Below are 21211 nucleotides of genomic sequence, written 5' to 3' on the forward strand. Positions count from 1 at the left end.
TATTTATGATCCCATTTAATCCCCACTACAAATCTATAAAGGTGGGTACTAGTCTCTTTTTACAGATAAGGAAAGGAAAGGAAGGATAGGCTTTATTAATTTACCCAAGGCCATTCGAATCCATATAGGATGTCTCTAAATGTTGTATCTTGACATTTGTTTATGTTTTTTGGACTCAAATGTTAATTGAGGGACCAAAGAGACGGACCATATATCAAAAAAGTAGAAGAATGCAAATTCATGAGAATTATTATCATCAAAAAAAAATGCCTTGGAACACAATGATCCTAGATGGATCATAAGAGGTCATGGGGGAGGGGAGCTAAATGCTGAGTTGGAAGAACCTCTGAAATAGCTCTCTTCACTTCCAAAAAAATCAACTGAGTGGTAGAAGGGGTAAACATTGGGAGCAGAATGATCAATCACTGTGCTTTGGGATCCATGGCTTACAAATTAATTTAGAGGCCAGGAACCTACTAAATGCCAGCTTCCTTCCTTTTCCTTCCCTTTTCCCAACCCCATGGATCCAAGAACAAGTCTTGGTTGGAGGAGTGGGGGGGGGGGGGCGCCTTCATTGATGTGTGGTGCAAGGGACCTGTGGCTCATTCCCACCCTTTTGTGGTTTTCTGCTCAGGGGGAATGGACAGTTGACCGTGACCATGTCCACAAGGCAGCAGCCTGGATCCTCTCCTGAGAATCTAAACCTGTAGCTGAGTCACACGAGGAAGGGGATGAGAGCCGAGACGTCCCGAGTGCAGCAGCACGCACAGACTGTTCCACGAGTTCCTGGTCCCCTGACCGTGGGGCCCCAGATCCAAGGACGAAAGCCGCACACCTACAATGGGCAGCCCAGAGTAGAGCAAAGTGCTGACGCACCAAGCCCGGACTGCCCCCTCCCCCGCGGAAAATAAGCCATGGTGCGGCTTTCTGTTACATGCGGCCAAGTCTGTCCAGACGCAAGTGTGTTTTCCTTCTCCCGAAACTGCTCAGTCTTCTCTGCTGTTTGCAACCAAAGAACCTTAAGGTATGCAACACCTCCCTCCATAAGAGAAAGCTGGAAATTCCCTTGTACTTTATGCCCTCCCCTCGTACCCCTCTGCTCCCTCTCCATCAAAACCAACATTTGCATAGAAATTTAAACACAGATACAAAATAAAAATTTTTTTTTTTCCTCCCAAGCTCAGGGCTTCTAAAGGTTTCTATAGCTGCTTCTGGACTGCAGCAGGCACTCCATTATTAGCCCCTCTAGGAAGTAGGGATCAAGTACATGTCAACCTCTAACTTTGAATGTGAGGGACAGAACGCCTTGAACACAAAAGGGAAAGTGACTCACATCCCCTCGGTGTTTTCTGCAGGGATATTGTTAGAACCAATTTCTACTCCCGGATCTTTTTGTGCTCGCGGGAGAAGCAGGCAGCGGTCCAAACACCGCGTAACCTTTTCGGCAGCCATAAGGAAAACGTCACTACCACTTTGCTTTTTGTGCCGAGGCTGAAGAAAGAACATGCAGAGCCAATGCACGATGGGATTAGCGATGTCTTCCAAAGAAGAAACAGAAAATGTTTATGGGGAGTGAAAATGAATGATAATAGTCCCACTGTCCACTCTCATTTCCTAGTGGTTCGACCAAGTCCCTGGATGTCATAAACACTGAAGCGGGGGATAAAGGGCTCTAATAAATCATGGTGAGGATGTCGTGAAGGGAGCCAATGGTGAGGCACACCTGCTGAGTAGCTAACTCTCTGGACAATGAGTCGACCGGCAGAGAGCAGGCTTCCAGAACCCACACACGGGCAGCCAGCAAGTAAAGGGGAAGTGGATTCCTCCCATTTCACACAAGTACATGTGCGTGCATACACACATGCACACGCACACGGTCACACATCTTCTGGTTCTGAGAAGGGAGGCAAGGCACTCCATCACCCTACCTTCCACCTCAATACTTCCCTATGCTGCAGCCTAGTGTTTCTCCACTGGGTACCGCTAACCATTGGGGTACAGCTAACAGTTGGGGTACAGCTAACATTTGGGGTCAGGTAGTTATTTGCGTGGGGGCTGTCCTGCACACTGTACCTCTCCATCACGCAGGAATAAAAACTTTCCAGGCACTGTCAAATATCCCCCTGAAAGGTAACATCATGCCCAAGGAAGAAAAAAACTGGTTTACCTGCACTCTGTGTGTGCGTTTACCCGAAACACCATCAGCGCTCAGGTTTTTACAGCCGGTTACCCCATCCTTCACTTGACAAATTCATATTCGTCCTTCCAGATTCTGCCTCAAAAGGGCTTCCTTCCAAAAGCCTTCCTCGACTCCCCCACTCCTTGGAGCAGTTACATGCCCCCTTCTCCATGTAGCCCCAGTTTTCTGGGCCACGGGAGGCTTCCCCTCACCCCTGGTCTACCCACCTACCAGGCTTCACCTCTCGACTCTAACTTCCTTACAAGCAGGAAACAAGTTTATTTCATCTTTGTACCCGCCGTGCTCGGCCGTGTGCCTGTATCATAGCAGATACTCGGTAAAGGCTTGTTGGAAAAACGAGTAAGGAGTGAACCAAGAGACCGAGGGAGGCTTGGGCAGGAGTACGTCACAGAACACAGAGCTGGATTTCCGTAGCAGGGCCCCACAACTTTCAAAGCAGCGTGGGCGAACACCAGACCAAGAGTCTGCAGCCTGTGATGGGATATAGCAGAGGATTTCAGCAGCAGCAGCATCTGACAGCCACAGACTTTCACAGGTCATACGCCTGGAGAGAGCAGCGGAGAAGGCAGCACAGGAATCTCAAAGGCCCTGTTTTCCAGATGAGCAAACTGAGACTAGGAAAGCTTAAATACCTCGCCTAAGGCCACACGGCGGAGAAGGGCTGGGAGAGCAGGTCGGCTGTCAGGTTCACGTCCAAAGTTGGCTGCCTTGTACCACCCGACAGGGAAACGGAGCCCTCAGGTGAGAGCCTGCCATGCTGACAACAAAGCCGAGGGAAATATTTTATTTTAAGCAGAAGGCTAGGAGTGGGCACAGTCCTCTTGGGAAGGAATCTGACAGCACGTCCAAAGACCTTGTGACGGCCCAACCTCCGAACTAGCGATTCCACGTCAGGAAAATTAACCTAACAGAACCGTCTTGAGATACTGGGGCGGGGACGGGGACATGGAAAAGTTCGGTGCATAGACACAGCCAGGGCTCACCGCGGGGCCACTTTTAACAGGGACAAAGCAAAACAAAAACACGAGCAGAAACTTCCTAAATATTCAATAATAGGAAAAATGGTTAGGTAAATACAAACCCACTCCATCAAACACAATGTTTCTATTAAATGCCATGTTACAGTGCGTACTACCAGGATGTTAAAACAGGGGGAAGTGGGGTGCCTTGGGGGCTCAGCCGGGAAAGCGTCCGACTTCGGCTCGGGTCATGATCTCACAGTTTACGGGTTCGAGCCCCGCGTCAGGCTCTGGGCTGACAGCTCAGAGCCTGGAGCCTGCTTCAGATTCTGTGTCTCCCTCTGCCTCTGCCCCTCCTGTACTCACTCACTCTCTCTCAAAAAATTAACATTAAAATTAAAAAAAAAAAAAACGGGTAAGTGCCTGGCTACAATGTGACATGAAAGCATGGGATTTGAACTTTCATAAATGCAACCATCGATAATTGGTAAATTGCATGAATTAAGTAAAGTATAACATATTCACACAACACAACGCTCTACAGCCATGACAGTGAATGATCTACAACTGTACGCAATATTAAGCAAAAATCTCAGAAGGGTCACGTTGAGAGAAGGAAGCCAGACACAGAAGGAGCACCTCCTGTCTGATCGCATTTGCATAAAGGGATTCCACTTCTGCCAGATCAAGGACCGACAAAACTAGACTTTGCTACCCGAAGTCACGAAGTCAGGAGCGAGGGGATCCTTCCTCGGTGGGGTCCTGGGGGCAATGAGTGAATGAGGGCAGGAGGAGACCTCTGTGTTGCGCTTTCTCTCTGGATCCAGGTACCGATCAGCTGTGCATGGCAGCTTTGGTTAACTTCATCCAGCAGCAAGAATGTACCACACACTTTCATGCACGTGGGTTGTGCTTCCACAGAGTTTTACAACCACAGTCACGAGTCCATGAAAACAGGAAGCTGCTGCTGGGAGTTAGGAAAAAGGAAATCACCACATGAATGGGGTGGGACCACACCATCGTCTTGTCATTCTTCTACTTCTGCATCTTTTCCAAATAATTCGATCATAAGCATTTCTATGGGGGGGGGGGAGGAGGAAGCAGTAAACAAAACATTGTGCAAAACTACAGGAGCACGCCGACAGGGCTGGAAGACACAGGCGTGCGCGTGTGTGTCTGTTCTGCTCTTACCAAAAGAAGCATTACCAGTCAGGAGGAAGGGGGTCCTTCTGAACCCCCCAAGAGCAAAGCCAGCATTCTCTCTCATTGGCAAGGCTGTACCAATTAACTACAGAGAGACGGTTTTAAAATCGTGTGGGAATCAGGGCGCCTGGGTGACTCAGCCAGGTCAGCATCGGATGCTCGATTTTGGCACGGGTCAGGTCACGATCCCAGGGTTGTGGGATCGAGCCCCGTGTGGTGTTCCATGCCGAGCGTGGAGCCTGCTTAAAGATTCTCTCCCTCTCTCTCTCTCTCTTTAGCCACCTCCCCCCGCCCCTTTCCTGCTTACGATCTCTTTCCTCCCCTCTCTCTAAAATAATAATCTTGTGGGAATCAATGAAGAAACACAGAAAGATGCATTCACAGTAAAACATCTGAAAACATATACACTACAATACTGTGGGTAGTTTGAGTGATTTTTATTTTCTTCTTCTGTATTTCTCTCTCTCTTTCTTTCTTTTTTAAGTAAGGGAAAGGGATGCCTTATTTATACCTGAGTTACTCATCTGAAAATGAGGATAAGAGAAAACAGTAACTGCGAGGTTTAACAAGCCCTAAGTAGTGTAAGCATACACTGGGTGATAAAAGCATACTTAACAAGTGATTTTTTTCTCCTTTGTCTTCTTCCTCTTCCCCCTCCCCCTCTCCCTCTCCCCCTTCCCTTCCTCATATAATTATTTTAGTATTAAATAAAATTTAGTATTGTATAAAATCTTGAAGAATGTAAGGTGAAAGCTTTTTCTTCCTAAAAACAATGGTTCTACTTCTCATGTCAACACTTCTATTCATGATTTTGGACACTAATTTTCAAGGAGAGGTAGTAGCTATTTTAGGGAAAGTTCTACTTTTGCTTCATGCTTAATATTCTCTTACATAAGAGACAGAGAAAAAGGGCAAGGGACAGTGAGGGAGAAAGATGGAGAGGGGGGCGATAGAGGGTTGGACAGATGGAGGGATGTAGAGATGGAGGGATGTAGAGATGGAGGGATGGATGGATGGATGGATGGAAGGAAGGAAGGAAGGAAGGAAGGAAGGAAGGAAGGAAGGAAGGAAATGTCCAAGAATGGTCAAGCCCTTCAAATGAAGGAGAAGCTCTCTGTAAAAGATGCCAACAAGAACTCCCATCCCATGCATGGAATGACTTCCCCATGGGGCTCCAACTGACCGTGGAAATGGGAAGAGGCTGCCAAAAGAAACGAGGTGACTCCCTAAGTAGGAACGCTAGCACTGACAGTAGAGGTAGTGTTGGTGGTTGGACTCAGGCACCGGCAGCAGCAGGAGAAAAACCGCGGGAGTTGCACCTACATCCAACACCTTTTTCACAGGGCTTTCCAGTCCTTACCTGGTAAGGAGGAAGTGCAGGTGCAGATGGGGCTGCTATCAGCTGACCTTGAGACAGAGACCGTCTGCCACATCGGGGTGACCCAATATAATCACAAGGTCCTTAAAATGCGAGAAGGGGGCAGAGGAGAGAGAACCAAGGGGGCGGCCCTTTGAGAAGGATTCAGCCCAAGGCTGCCGGCTTAGAGACGGAGGAAAGGGGCCCCAAGCCAAGGAATGTGCACAGTGTCTGTCGCTTAGAAAAGCAAGGAACTGGATTTTCCCCTGGGAGCTTCCAGAAAGAACAGAGCCTGCCAATCAGAGCCTGATTCTAGCCTAGGAAGCCCTGCACTGGACTTCTGACCTCCAGAACTATAAGGTGATGAATGTGTGTTATTTTAAGTCACTGAGTTTGAGATAATTGGTTATGGCGGCCATAGAAAACTAATTCCCCCAGGCTACTTTTGAAAACAATTTTTATTATATAAGCAATACATGAACACATTTCCCCCCTTTGAAAAAACCTGAAGCGTCTGAACAAGGCTGAAGCCCCCCCTGCCCTCAGTGCCGACCCCACTCCCCACCCCTCCTCCGGAGAACCACTTTAAGTGGGGCGTGCACTCGGCCGGCCTCCTGGTCCGCACCGCTTCCCACGGCCAAGAGCACGGCTCACGCTGCACACATTCTTTCAGCACTCCCCGTCGGGAAACGGTTAACACAATGGCCCCAGGAAGGAAAGCAGCTCACGAGCCCAGAGACTGCACTGGGATCGGTGTCTGCCTGTGCTCCGGGGGGCGAGGAAGTGACACTTTGAGGACCTTCCACATACCTTCTGCCTCCCATCCAGGTGGAAATTCCGGAGCTGATGTGAGGAACCGAGCTCCCCAAGACTGAATCTGCTAAATACTCATGGCTTAGAAGATTGAGAAAGGAATGTCTTTATACACGTTGGGCCTTGAATTTACCAAAAATCCAGCCTAACACATACAGGGAACCTGAACAAGAGCAAAACAAGCAGCCCAACCACGCTTTCCTACCACAAGATAATGAACGGCTATGAAGCTGCCAGAAATTGCTGGGACCTTATCCTCCCCTTCTTATTTTCCCACCCTCAGGGCATCTGGGATGCTTCACAAGTCTCGCGTCTGCTCCCCAAGTCTTCCGGGAGACTGCTCGCAAATCACAAATGAAGTCAGACTTTCGGAGCCCCTGGGTCTTTGAAATTCCTGAAACCACATGTGGGGACACACTCGACGGCCCTTCTCAGGGGCTTCCTGAGCGTCCCCACTGATGCCACGCCTGGCTCTTGCCCAAAGGGCCAAAAAGGGGGGCCCTGCCCGTGGAGGTAGCTGCAGGTCTCCACGACTCTCTGGAATTTTCCTGGCTTCTCTCAGGGGCTAATACAACAGAAAGGGGGTGGACATGGGCAGAGGCAGATGTCAAGAGCGTGCAAGGTGGGAACGTGGCCCCGCTCACGAAGCCCTGCCGTGCGTGGCTGGAGGAAGCCAACTCCCAGAAGCCAGGTGGAGGCACGTCAATCCCCATCCCACAGAGGTGCCGATGCACTGGGAGGGCTATGAAGGGACCCGCACACAGGGTGACATGCTGACCGTGTCTACTTATCAGCTGGGATGGAAAGTCCATTTGATGTACAGCCGAAGCCATCAATCTGTGACTTGGCCACGCGCTCAGACAGGAGCATGTAGCAGCCCCACAAGGAGTATAATCAGCATGGGTTTGTCATTCGGCAAAAAATGAACGCATCTGATCCACAAACACTCTGTGTGCTGGTGTGCACTCACACCCAATATGTGCCAGGTGGTGTGATAGAGAACCGGGGAGGACCCTTTTCTAGAAAAGCCACCATTTCTGTGGGTTCTATGTGTAGCTGAAGGAAACTCATACGCAGAACATATCAAATGAATGTTCCTATGAAAAATGCTGTATGACCCTTGTATCTGATGGCATTAAGAAAAAAAATGCGGATTCAGTAAGGTGGAATGAGGGAGTGGCTATGGGTGATGCTGGTGATGATGATGAAGGAAGAGAAGGGAAAGGAGAAAGGAAAGGGGGAGGGGAGCAAAGGGAGATGATGACGATGACCATGGGGGCCTCAGCTGGGACGGTCACTGAAGGCTTACCACTGCCAGTCACGGTCCCAAGCACTGCGCCCGTCTGACCTAATTTAATCCTTCTCATAATCCTACCATAGGTCCCATTACTATCCCCATGTTCTGGAGGGTGCCGCTCGGTCTGAGAAGGGTTAAGTGTATGTCATGGTCCAACCAGGGGAACAAGGTTCAAACCCACAGCCAGCATCCGTGGGCACCGAGGCAGACGCTGCCTCATTCTCTCCCTCCACCCTACTAACAGCCCTGGGGAGTCACACACCCAGTGAAACAGCATCACCTCTCCCGACTCCCTGCCAGCCCAGCTACAGGTGGCCATGTGACCTGCCTCCGGCCACTGACCTGTGGGGGGAATTCATGGAGTGAGCTGGCAGGTGCCCGTTGCCCTCCACTCTCCCCTTCTTCTTGCCTGGAAGACAGACACGACGCCTCGAGACTGAGCAGCCACACGCTAAGAAGGGTTCAGCGGAAAGACCAACACAGGTGGAGCCCCTGGTGGCATCGTGGACCCGGGCTCCTCAACCGGACTGCCTGCTCCCAAGTCTCTTGTAATGAGAGAAACATTAAGGTCTTGTTGGGGAAGCTGGGGTCAAGTCCTTGTTGATGCGGGCACTGTGGGAAGATGAATCCCAGGCAGCACAGATGAGCCCCCATCCTTCCATCAGCCTCCACAGCCCAAGACCTGAGAGGAGGTTGGACATGGGTCATGAAACAGACGATATCTGGAAACCTAAATCGTAGACAGGAGGGCTACTCAAAGATGCACCGTGCAAGCGAGGTTTGTGGATTGTGGGAAGAAGTGGGTGGGGTTCAAGTTTCTCAACTTTTTGAGCTAGAGCAAGAAATATGCCCTTGTGGCCACACATGGAAGCAAGGCCAAGACACTGAAATAACAGTGAATGGTTGAGGCCACACAGGGGGCCTGTGTTGGGGAAGAGTGCCCAGATGAACTCCAAGGTAACCCTGCGCATTTCTGTGGGTGCCCTACAGCGGGATTCTGAACGAGCTATTGCCACAGGGGAAAGAAAATGTGCAGAGGAACCCTAAAAGCCTGAGCCACCAACGCATACCGACGGGCAGAGCCACATAGTGAGAGTTGGACTCACCCTTCCAGAATCCTCTACCATAAAATGCCCAGAGATATTCCATAGTGCATTTCCCCAAAGCTTCTCTATCTCACGTTTTCTTTTTGTCACCTGCTCCATTTTTAGATGAAGGAAGAAGAAAGAAATCATTGATTCGTTCATGACAAATGCACTTAAGCGACAAAAACGTGAGTTACTAAAAGGCAATTCCTTTGGAAGACTTCGGCAGTGGCACACAGATGCTTCTCCACACAGTCTCTGTGGGCGGGTGTCTATATATAAATGCAGCATGAACCAGTTGTGGGGAGTACCACCAGCAAAAGTGGATTGGCCGTGTGAAGGACATCTGTATTAGGACCCGTTCCCAGTCAAAGGAAAGCAATTCTCCTTGGTGGTCCAACCACTTTACTTAAACAAAAAGAACCGAGCCAACTTGCATCAATGAGCCTTTCTTCTAACCAGAAAAAGAAGAAGAAGAAGAAGAAAATAAAAAAAGAGAGCTGCCTACTGGTTACGGCGATGATGTGTCACAAGGTTAATAATGATGGGTTTCAGGTCACTGGCAATTTCTCATTTCAAACTAACTTGAACCATCAACCCTCAGGGGCTGATTGTTTACTGTAGGATATATGGCATCCACCGTCCTTGACGGACACCCAAGCAGTGGATGAGTGACACTCTGCCATTATACCGTGACCAAGCACAAGACAGGCGCTCTCGATCCCTAAAAAAACAAACAAAACAAAACAAACAAACAAACATACAAAAAAAAAGTGCCCCTAAGTTCAATCTCCACGGGGGCCCATAGACTTGGGCAGATTCACAAGGACTGGAACTTGAATGGGCTGGTGACTCATAGTCAATTCATGGGAACCAGACTCTTCCAGAGGGAACTGGGGAGGAGGAAAAAACTCTAAATATTCCTGCAGTGATTCAGAGGACGCCTCTGCTTGTTCCTCCATGCTGTCGGTCACTTCTCACATATCCCCACTTCGCTTCTAAATGGCCCGAGGACGCATCCAGAGGCTACGTGGCTTTCTCCTCCTGCTATGATGAGAGCAACATGGAGCGACACAAAAATGCAGGAGGAAAGCTGCTTTGGCTCGGAAAGAGGACAATCGACAATCGGCAGAGGTAGAGCCTAGAGAAGACTAGAAACCGCAGGACCTGAGGCCTTAACTCAGCTCCAGCTGTTACTTCTACTTTCAATCTTCAAATCCAATGAGAAAACCAGATTTTTACACGTGATCTCTCAATTTGTATATACGTCTTGGCTATTTCTTAAAAGTCTTTGAGTGGTACGGGGCGCCTGGGTGGCTCAGTCACTTACACGCCCGACTCTTGGTTTCAGCTCAGGTCGTGATCTCGTGGTTTGTGAGTTTGAGCCCCGCATCAGGCTCTGTGCTGACAGTGCAGAGCCTGCTTGGGATTCTCTCCCTTTGCCCTTCCCCTGATCATGCGCTCGCTCGCGCGCTCTCTCTCTCTCTCTCTCTCTCAAAATAAATAAATAAGGGGCACCTGGGTGGCTGAGTGGATTAATCGTCCAACTTCAACTTCGGCTCAGGCCATGATCTCACGGTTCGTGAGTTGAAGCCCCACCTTGGGCTCTGCACTGACAGCTCAGGGCCTAAAGCCTGCTTTGGATTCTGTGTCTCCCTCTCCATCTGCTTCTGCTCGGCTCGTGCGCTCTCTCTCTTCCAAGAATTATTAAAAAAAAAAAAAAGTTAAATAAATAAATAAACTTTAAAAAATTGTTTTTAAAGTCACCGTATGGGGAAAACAAACCATGTCTGCTAGCAAGCAATGGGTATTGTTGCAAGCGAACAACCCACTGGGTTTTCTTCTCTGGAGCTCGCACCCAAAGCTGTGCTGGGCCAAGAAAAGGGGTGGGAGGAAAGTCCTAAGACTTAAGAGTTTTGTGATATATTCGCCTGTCAAACTCATGAGCCTAGAAGGATGATAAACACACTCAAAAACCTCATCTAATTTTAGAGTTAAGTTACTTTGACGCAGGCACCAAATTTATGGGAATATAATCCCCTCTCTGTGACGCGGGTCATCCTGACCTCCCCTGGCCCCGCCAAAGGGGTTCTACCAAACGGCCCAGGGTCCATGGGCCCTGGCGGTGTATTTGCCATCGGGTGCCCTTCGTTCCCCAGAGGAGCCGACAGTGACAAGAGGCAGTCCTGACCTAAGCTTCTATCTCTCTTGCACTCTATTTATGGGCAAGTAGCCCTGAGGTCTTGGGGCTTTCATTTCTTGAGACTTGAATCTTTCTTTCTGCAACTTTTTTTTTTTTTTTTTGGTCTTGCTAGTCGCAGCACAGAGCCCTGGGAGCCCCATCCTGCCTGAGATAAACACAGCGCTCTCCCATAATTCTAATTAACAGATTTTTTTTTTCCTCTCCTCGAAAGTTTCCCCAAAGGAAATCCTTCTCAAAGCCAATCTAAGCTATCCTGGAAGTCAAATCCAGATTTACAAAAGTACAACAAAACGCACAACAAATTAAGTTTCCTTGACAACACAAAAGTACCAAAAAATAAACAGAAGCCTTACTGGCTTTAAAAGGAAGTTGGTGGGATCCACAGTATCCAGACGGGAGGAACCTTCCCCATGACCCAGATCCCCCTAAAAAAAAAAACCTCTATTTAACACACAAGAAAAAGATCCAGTACCAAAAGTCACGTGTGAACCTTGACTGACTGCACCCTGAATGAGAACAATAATCTGTGAAAGACGTTTTGAGAAGAACCGGGTAGATCTAGGTATGGACTATGTCAGAAATTATTATCAAGGTGATAAGCATGATAGCAGTGATACATAGAAAAATGCCTTAAGTTTTCAAAGATACCTGGCAAAGTACTCTCGGGTACAATGTGTCAACATCTGCAACTCACGTATATGGGTAGGTGGGCGGGGAGATGGATGAATGGATACAAAGACGGATGGATGGATGGGTAGGGTAGAAGACGGATGGACTGACAAAACATGGTGAAACATTAGTAACTGCTGAATCTAGGTGGTGGTCATATTACATAGGTTGTTCATTTGCACTATTATAGTATTGATTACATTTTCTGTGTGGTTGATAATTTTCACCACCAAAAAGTTTTAAAACCTGTTATTTTCACAAGTTCGGTGTTTCAATTAACTTTAAAAAAATATACGTTTTAAGGTATGTCATACAAAGAAAAGTCCCCATGCGGAAAGGAGGGATAATGGGGGAGTTGCTGCAGTTAATATTGTAGAGAAGGGGGTCTGATTGCTGAGATCTCCAGATTGAGAGCTTTTTTCAGAACGTTCCTTGCGCACCTGGGTGGCTCAGTTGGTTGAGCATCCGACTTCAGCTCAGGCCATGATCTCACAGTTTGTGGGTTCGAGCCCCGCGTCAGGCTCTGTGCTGACAGCTCAGAGCCTGGAGTCTGCTTCTGATTCTGTGTCTGTCTGTCTGTCTGTCTCTCTCTCTCTCTCTGCCCCTCTAGCGCTCATGCTCTCCCTCTCTCTCTCAAAAATAAACAAAACATTAAACATTAAAAAGAGAAAAAAAAGAACATTCCTAAAACTCTAGACCTTCATCTCCTTCAGCTAAGCGGTACGGAAACAGGCTCAGAGAGGTTCAGTGACTCCCACATGATCACACAGCAAGTTAGTGGCAGGTGAAGAGGCCTGGTGGATGTTAGGGCTCCCCTCTTCAATATGCTGCACCACTGAGCTGACTGACCTTGCCCAATTCACAGTCGATTTTCACAAGGGTAAAGGATGCCTTAACAATTGACTTTATCATTCATGCTTTGTTCTTTGGAAATGATGGTCCTCAGAGCCACATGCTTTAAATAAGCATTCTCCTCTTTCCCATTCACCCAATAAACTCTTTATCACGCTTACTGTAAAGGGCATTATTCTGGGCACTTGGAAAAAATATATTTCTGCAGCCTGGGGCCCCTGTCCTAGAAACACTAACACCCTACAAGTTATGTGCTAACATAAAGGACAAATCCCTAAGACCCATCCCAAAAAGGGTCAACTTCTAAAAATGGTTTCCAATCATTATATCTCAGTGACAGGAGAAAAAATGTTATCTTGATAGTAAAGGATTTAAATTTATTGCATGGCTGAAAATGGTTAGTGAAGTGAAATTATAAAGTAATGAATCATTTCCTAAAAAAGTTGAACTGTTAGTAATGCCACTGCACAAAGAACTATTTAGAGATGTCAGAAGGAGAAAGAAAGAAAGAAAGAAAGAAAGAAAGAAAGAGAAAAAAAGAAAGAAAGAAAGAAAGAAAGAAAGAAAGAAAGAAAGAAAGAAAGTAAGTTATGAAGCCTGCCCAGGAAATTACTCCTAAATGTACACACTTTCTAAATTAAATTACTTTTTCAAAAGGAAAGAAAACTAAACAGACTTCGTGATTACTGCTGGAAAAAATGAAGCTGTCTCTTCATTTCTATCCAGTTCCCTCTGGTTCAAGCTTGGTCCTTCGTCAGCAATTTAATGATCTGTACTTCTCAAAGTTGCTCTCGTAGGCAGCCCCCCCCCCCCCAGATGAGCCAGAGGACTGGCCAGGCCCTTCAGATTTCTCTATCTCCTGGGTTCTGGGAGACGGTTCCTGCCTCATCTCGCCACACTCCAGCTGGGACCACTTGACCCAAAACTTTAGGCCAAGTCCTTAGATGGCAACACCGATGACCACCTGGTTGATTAAGAAATGGGATTTCTGGGGCGCCTGGGTGGCTCGGTCGGTTAAGCGTCCGACTTCGGCTCAGGTCATGATCTCGCAGTCTGTGAGTTCAAGCCCCGCGTCGGGCTCTGGGCTGACAGCTCAGAGCCTGGAGCCTGTTTCAGATTCTGTGTCTCCCTCTCTCTCTGACCCTCCCCCATTCATGCTCTGTCTCTCCCTGTCTCAAAAATAAACAAACATTAAAAAAAAAAAAAAAAGAAATGGGATTTCTACTCAACCAACACAGAAGAAACCAGGGCACCGTAAACTGAGTCTGTGTGTCAGTTTGGACTCCCAGGCCCAATCATTCACTCTTCTTCATTGTTCGTACTAATAAACGTAGGCAACGGGGTTCACTCCATTCAAGCGATCGAGACCAGATGTATACTTAAGACTCTCAGGGTCCACAGAGGTGAGGCACCAACAGAGGAAGAGTTCACATGAAGAAGGTGGCTTTCACTTTTAAACAACTGTGTCACATAACATGGCCTCTGTCTGCCACCGCCGAGCTTCGCTCTGGCATTCAAAATCCTCCAGAAAAGAGTCTTTCTTTCTAGAAGTCATTCTTCAGGGATCTGAGGACGCTGATAAAGATGTGGCTCCATCCACCCCAGATCTTAGAGACTCACTGCTTAACCTAATCTCAGAACATTCTCCCAAATATCTCCTGGGCTCCTAGCAAAGTGGAAGGCTGGCTGCAACAGCAACAACAAAATATCTTCTCTTTTATGAACCTTTACCAAAAGGAGGAGGGGGAAGGATGGCAGGAAGAGAAAGGATAAGAAAAGTAAGAACAGTGGCTGCAAGTGTAGCAGTAAGAGAAGCTGATGTTTATTGACTATTTACTATGACACACAATGTGTCAAATAATTTGCATACATTATCTTCTTCCACTCTCACAATCTAGAAGGCAGAGACTACTAATCCCATTTTATAGGTGAGAAAACTGAGGCTCACGAAGATTAAACAAATCTCCCCAGATCACACAGACAGTAAGGGACAGAGCAAGGATTCAGACACAAGTCTATCTGAATCCAGAGACCCTGTAGTCTCATCTGCTCTGCTGCTGGCGGCCTTCCAGGATGTTCTTTTGAGGAAAGACCTCTTCTCATGTCTTAGCTCGGCACCCTGCCTAGGCATTATGGCCCAGCTCTGTAGACCATTAGGGTCGCCCAAGATGGGAGACGTGGCTCCTTCTCCAGAACCCCCACATAAAAGCAAAGACTTTAGAGCAAAGATCTTATGCCTCCTACTGGATTGTAAGAACAGTTTCTAGGACTTTTGTATTCCCCTAGGCATAGACGGGCACCCAGATTATTGGCTGGAAATTAATGCCACACTGTGTCAGCCGGATAGCCCATCGCTGATGGAGGTATCCAGCCATGGTTTGTGGAAGGACTGAACCTCCTCAGTAGCCAGAAAGCAAAAACAAACTGCATTTGTTCTGTAAACATTTATTCAGTCCATAATACATTCAAGTTCCTTAGACTCCAGCAGCCTGCTTGAAATTGTCAGATCGCCTCTTAGGAGGAAACTAAATGGCATATCTCTTTGGCATCAAATGAAAATCACTTCTTAATAAGGTTCTACAAACGACAGCCTTAAGGTGCTTCTTCCAAACTCTGTACCCGAAGTCGTGGGGGATGCTGTTGCAAGGCTCCCTACGCGATGCCATAATTACCAGAAAATGGAAAAATCCAAGGAACACCGGGGCCGTGGAGCAGGGTTCAGGGACTGAGGGCAACTGTTGATCCATGCAAAGATCAAAGCTGTGCAGAAACCATTCTCGGGTTTACACAGCTGCATGCTCCGTGCGAGAGCCATAAAACAAACACAATCTGGACGGGAGGGAAAGGTCTGTGATTGGGAGCGTGTGGGTGTCAATGACTCCCCAGGACATCACATGAACCAGGCCAGAAAGCCACCTCACTCCGGGGCTAGAAAAAGAACCTGGTACTCTTTTCCAATCCAGGACATATTTTTTTATTGGGCTGAAAAGAAAAAAAAAATTCAGCATTCTAAAACATAATGAGAAAGAGGGAAGAGAATCATTAGCAAATATGCAAAAAAGTTCTTGAGTTTAATAAACATGGCCCAAAAAAAAAAAAAGTGAATTGGTCAAATCTTAATAACCTGGAGATGAGAAACTCCCTGTTCCAGCTTATCTTGTTTAGTTGCTGTGTACAACATCTGAATGGGACCCAGAGCTCTCGAAACTCCTTTAGGTGCATAAATTTCTAAACTAAATAATAACAAAGCCATATGTTACTGCGTTTTTAGATATGAATTGCTGTTCGATGCACAAACACAACAGCAGCTCCCGCTATCGTTTGGATTCATTAAAAATAAAATCATCTCATAAGCCAGCAAAGTTGATTTTTATTTTTTTTTTTTTTGCACTACAAAACTTTCATATTTCCCCTGTGTGCAAAAGTATAATTTTTTTTATGTGGTTGTTCTCAATGTCCTGAACTTGATATACATGTAATATTGGGAAATGAAAATAATATCTATATGTATGTGAATTCCTCATTTTGTGTATTAGAAAACAATATGTTTTGCTCATTAAAGCCGCCAATATAAATGCTATAAACCATGAAATTACCTTTGAGCCCTTCCTGAAATAACCAGTTCACAAACAAATGATCCATGCAAAAAAGGAAAGGGGAGATTACAATAATAAGACTAAGTTACATTTTCATCTAAGGATTTTTTTTTTTTAATGTAGAAAAGTATTATTACCGCAAAACCAACATCTGCGGCAGGGACATCCAATTTTACAGGAAACACCAAACAATACAGGTAGCTTGAACAAAGTAAGTTCAAGGAAGGGCTCTTTGTATTCTCCAAATGGGATGCCGAACTCCTATTTACAACACGTTATCTCAATAAAAGAACCTTACTCGTGGTTTTCCCACTTGGTAGGGCCGATTTAAAAGCAATGATGGCAAAAGCATTTTGCTAAAATGACTTTGATGTTCCTCCTGCTTAGAAATTAAGATTCTACCCTGCTGATGACTGACAGAAGGTGTCGATGGCGGGAATCTTCTCCCAGGAGTCAATACTCCGAAGCTGCGATTAGCAGGGCGCTCGCTCCAGTGTGATCCCCAAACCAGCAGCAGCAGCATGTGGGAAACCACTGGGCATGCAGACCCGGGGCCCCACCCCAGACGTTCTCAATCAGCACCGCTGTAGGTGAGGCCCCGCGAGCCTGGGGTGTGCTCACGACCGAGAACCGGCCTCGGTCTGAGAACGTCAGTAACCAAAGCCTCAGATAACGACGTCATCCTGCGTGCGGTCTCCAGCGCTTCCTTCTTCTGCAATGGCCTGTCCCTCCCTATCCGCAAAACAACATCTGAGCCAAGTGATTTGCACATTTCGGTCTGGATTAATCCCTGCCACTCTCTCCCAATCTAGCACACGTAACCTATGAAGCTGTGACGATGACTGCAAGACGACATGGGACTCCTGAATCTCCTCCAGGTGCTGACCACTCTCCTGTGGTAGCCCCAAAGAAACCGAGAACCAGGCCAGGGTGATGGCATCTTGGGCAGGGAATGGCCCCCCGCTTCCGAGCAGGACCTATCAAAGGATCTTCCGGAGCATGAGCCCCGAGGCAAGGTACCTGTTTCCCATGGGCCAGATCTAGTTCTTGGCTCATTCATTCATTTGTTCATTTAATTACTGAGTCATTCACACAATCATGAAACAAACTTTGATGGAGCTCTCACTTCTTTTTTTTTTCCCCCTTTGTTGCTTCATGGGAACAAAAAGCTGTGTTAGATCATTCCAACATTCTCAGAGTGCACAGTCTAGTGGGGAAAACACAGGTAACACAAATAGATGATCTTCACGGAGCAGGGTGAGTATACGAAAGAAATCTACACAGGACAGAAAGAATGGAAGGCTGAAGAACTGGTGGTTTTGGCAGGAGGGAGTCAGTCACACACACACACGCACCAGAATTGAACCTTAAAGAACGATTAGAAACCAGGCAGGCTGGAGAAGGGAGATGGGCGAGTTCCAGGCAGTGGCAGACCGTGAGTAACAGCACTGATGCGTGGCCAGGACTCCCTGATTGAGAGCCCGTGAGGCAAGAAGTCTGCCTCAATGTCTGCATCCCCAACCTGCTGGGCTTGGCACACAGGTGCTGAGTGAGGCCCACACGAGAAGAAAATGGACAAGCGGTAAGGAAGTCATCAGAGGAACTCAGCCCCTGAGGCAGGAAGAAGGTGTGTGGCCCCATTTGTGTGACCTAGACAAGGAGAAAGGGAGGCTGACCAGCCCAGGGCTCAGCAGCAGAGGAATGGAAGTGTGGAAGGCAGGACACCAGTCAGGACTATGTAGGGAGCCTGGTTGCTAAATGTGAGTGAAGCCCAAGGAAGGTTCTGAATCACCTTGTAGGAGGGTATGAATGTGCTTGGATAAGATCCTGCCAGAATTGGCCAGACAAGGCTGGAGCCAAGAGTACCCAGTCAAAGGCTCCCACCCACTCTATGACCTATTTAATAATCCTGCCACCAGCGTGGGATGGGGAGCAACGTCCAACTGCCCTAGACCTTGAAGAGTAGACAACTAATCCAGAGATCCTAAAACCACTGTAAGGAAGAGGAAGAGAGAAAGGAAGGAAGGGAGGACACACAACCCAACAAAATGGTGCTGGGCTGTCACAGGAGATACACAAGAGAAGAGGGGACCATCTGTCTAGATTTCATTTCTAAAGAAGCCTGGGCTCAGTTATAGGAATGGCAAGAGAGGGGGCAAAAGGACAAATCTTCCCTGCCTCCTAAGTACACACTAGAGAGTTCCTCAGGTGACCTGCCAATGTCCTCCTTCTGAATCCTTGCAGCGACACCAAGAAAGGGATGTGAGATGCCCATCTTGCTGCTGAGTGAACCAGTGGCTCAAAGAGGTGAGGTCACTTGCCCAGAGCCACACAGCTGGTAAGCAGACGATGCAAGGATTAGGTTCTGGTTGGACTCCAAAGTCCGGGGCTGGGCCCACCTGCGTCAGACAGAAGAAAGGCTCAGATACATCAGAGGCTGAAGTGGCTGCCAGGCCAGGAACAGGAGACTAGCAAGGAAGGGTGACGATCAAGTGCGCCCACAGGATTGGAGTGGGGTGGGGCTGTGCTCATGAGGTTCTAGAATTTTCTACCTTTTTGGCAGAAAAATCTCTGGACTAAGAATTCTGCACTGGGAACCCTCACCATTCTAACCCATCCCTGAAAACCTTACAAAGTCTTCTGACAAAACGCACGCTCAGCTCGGCAACCGGGGTCTGTCTGAATGCACTTGGCTCTTCTATGAATCCCTCCAAATACTTGAGGGTAAGGGCCGTACATTTCAACCTAATGGAATTTCCTGCCGTATTCTGCAATGCCAGAATTCCTCCAACACAGAAATAAATTTGAGAAGAACTTTTTCCTTCCTTTCTTTTTTTTTTATGAACTAGAACATAATCTTTTCAGTAAATCCTAATTTAAAGCATTCTCAGTCCAAAAGATAATTATTTGGACCATATAAATACTGCATGTGGGTGTAATATGGATTGCATGCAGAGACATAAAAAAAAAATCACTTGGCTCTGTTATTTTCTTAAAATTGCTGTGTTGTTGCCATTTTTATTGGGTTAATTAAAAGACCATAAAAATCAATCCCAACATGTTTGGAAACAGATTTTCAAATTTTATAAACTGTGTTTGGTGGGTGAGGCCAAAGATAAGAAAATAACAGACTTCCGTGCACTCAGAGCTTTGGTGTGACAGGTCATTCATGCATTCATTCATTCATCCGACCCAAATCCCCTTCTCTGGCCCGGTACTAAAACCCTCGCTGCTCTGGTGGGACACAGAAAATGAAGGACATCTTATTTAGATGAGGGGTGGCAAACTTTCTACAAAAAAGCCAGAAAGTAAATATTTTCAGCTGTGAGGGCCACAGTGTCTCTGCAAGCAGGACACTACCCTGACAGCAGAAAAACAGCCCAAGACGATCCCTATGCAAATGGCTGTGGCATATTTCAATCAAATTTTATTTGGGGCGCCTGGGGGGCTCAGTCGGTTGAGCGTCCGACTTTGGCTCAGGTCACCATCACGCAGTTTGTGAGTTTGAGCCCCGTGTCGGGCTCTGTGCTGACAGCTCGGAGCCTGGAGCCTGCTTCAGATTCTGTGTCTCCTTCTCTCTCTGTTCCTCCCCCACTGGTGCTCTCTCTCACTCTCTCTCAAAAATAAATAAACATTAAAAGAAATTTATTTACAGACATTATAATTCGAATTTCATATATTTTCATGTGTCAGGAAATACTGTTCTTCTTTTCACTCTTTCTTTCAACCAGTTAAAAATGTAAACATCATCCTCAGTTCGTGCAAAACCCGCGGGTGTCACAGACACTGGTTTATACTCTTACCAGCGTAAGGTACCATGGTATGATTGACTCAGTATCTGCAAAGAAGATTCTCAGCTGACAAGTCCCAGGGGGCTACCAGTCCAGCATGTCAATCCAAAAGGCATGGCTGCAGCGCAGAAAAAAAGAGGCTCCCTTCCTCAGCTGGTGGCCATCAGACCTCTCTGCTCATTTCAAAGATGGCTCCTTGCCCAGTTCCAAGCAGTGGTCTTTGGTGACTCTCCCGGCTCCCTGGTGGCCTTGGCAAATTGCTCCAAACTTGATAAAGTGCTAATTTTGCTTTTTACAGCCGTTGTGTAACTTTGATAAAAAGCCAAGCCAACCCCTTTTGAAAATCTGAAGAAACGTTAGCCCGCAGATTGAAACCTGGGGATCCGAGTAACAACCAGACGGCAATTTTCATGGTCAACTTCTAAAACTGTCCAAACAGCGGTCTCTGACGGAAATAATGAGAAGCCTCTGTGTTATTCCCAGGTCCCCTGTCCTGCCTCAATTGCTGAATGTCAGCCCCAGACAGCTCAGTTATAATGACAGAAACATAACGTAGTTCATGCAAGTGGCCTTCAGTGGGCAAATGTTCAAGCACATTAAGGTTTTAATATAATTATAATTATAGAACATGTTCAACCAATTAACCACAAATATGCTGTTTATCTGAAAGGCTGCCAACACTGTGAACTGCAGTCAAAATAACATTGGGCTGTGGTCCTTAAGCAAAGAATACACACTGAATCAAAAGAGAGATCAGAAGGAAAAGGCCAAAATAAATATTTTATCTGATATTTTATGAATATTTCCTCAAATGCCAGATTAAAATATGTCATTTCAACTTCCCATATATTTACTTGATGAAATCAGATTAAGTGAGTTCATGACACTGTTGAAAAACATCATAAACCAGAAAGACAAAGAAAGAGAGAGAGAGAGAGAGAGAGAGAGAAGTGTATTTTGTAAATCTTGGCAGTCAAGTTCCCCTAAAGTGAGCATAAGTATAACATAAATAAGAAATGGCAATTAGAACAAATCATATTTTAAGGTATTTAGAAACTTCTCCTTGCTCCTTGTACCTTTCTTAGTTACAGCCACCAAGAGTTTAAGCAAAATTAAACTTTGCCTCAGCAACTAAATACGATAAGCCTTCTCATAACTTTCCTCTAAGAAAGAATTAAAAAAAAAA

General features: G+C 46.7%; 1 protein-coding gene across 4 annotated transcripts in view; it reads right to left on the reverse strand.

The window, feature by feature from the left end:
• The window catches only part of WWOX (WW domain containing oxidoreductase), a 980664-nt gene that overhangs the window by 786847 nt on the left and 172606 nt on the right, over nt 1–21211 (reverse strand). The window contains exon 6 of one of the 4 annotated variants that reach the window (XM_047835371.1): nt 4015–4123. The exons of 2 other annotated variants lie outside the window; for them this stretch is intronic. In XM_047835371.1, the coding sequence (XP_047691327.1) occupies nt 4097–4123 (27 nt within the window). In that variant the 3' untranslated portion in view covers nt 4015–4096. Of the gene's footprint in view, nt 1–4014; nt 4124–21211 lie in introns of those variants that run through there. One more of the 4 variants, XR_007147338.1, reaches the window with a different exon arrangement.

Source organism: Prionailurus viverrinus, chromosome E2 (assembly GCF_022837055.1).
Source record: "Prionailurus viverrinus isolate Anna chromosome E2, UM_Priviv_1.0, whole genome shotgun sequence".
In the NCBI taxonomy this organism is placed as follows: Eukaryota; Metazoa; Chordata; class Mammalia; order Carnivora; family Felidae; genus Prionailurus; species Prionailurus viverrinus.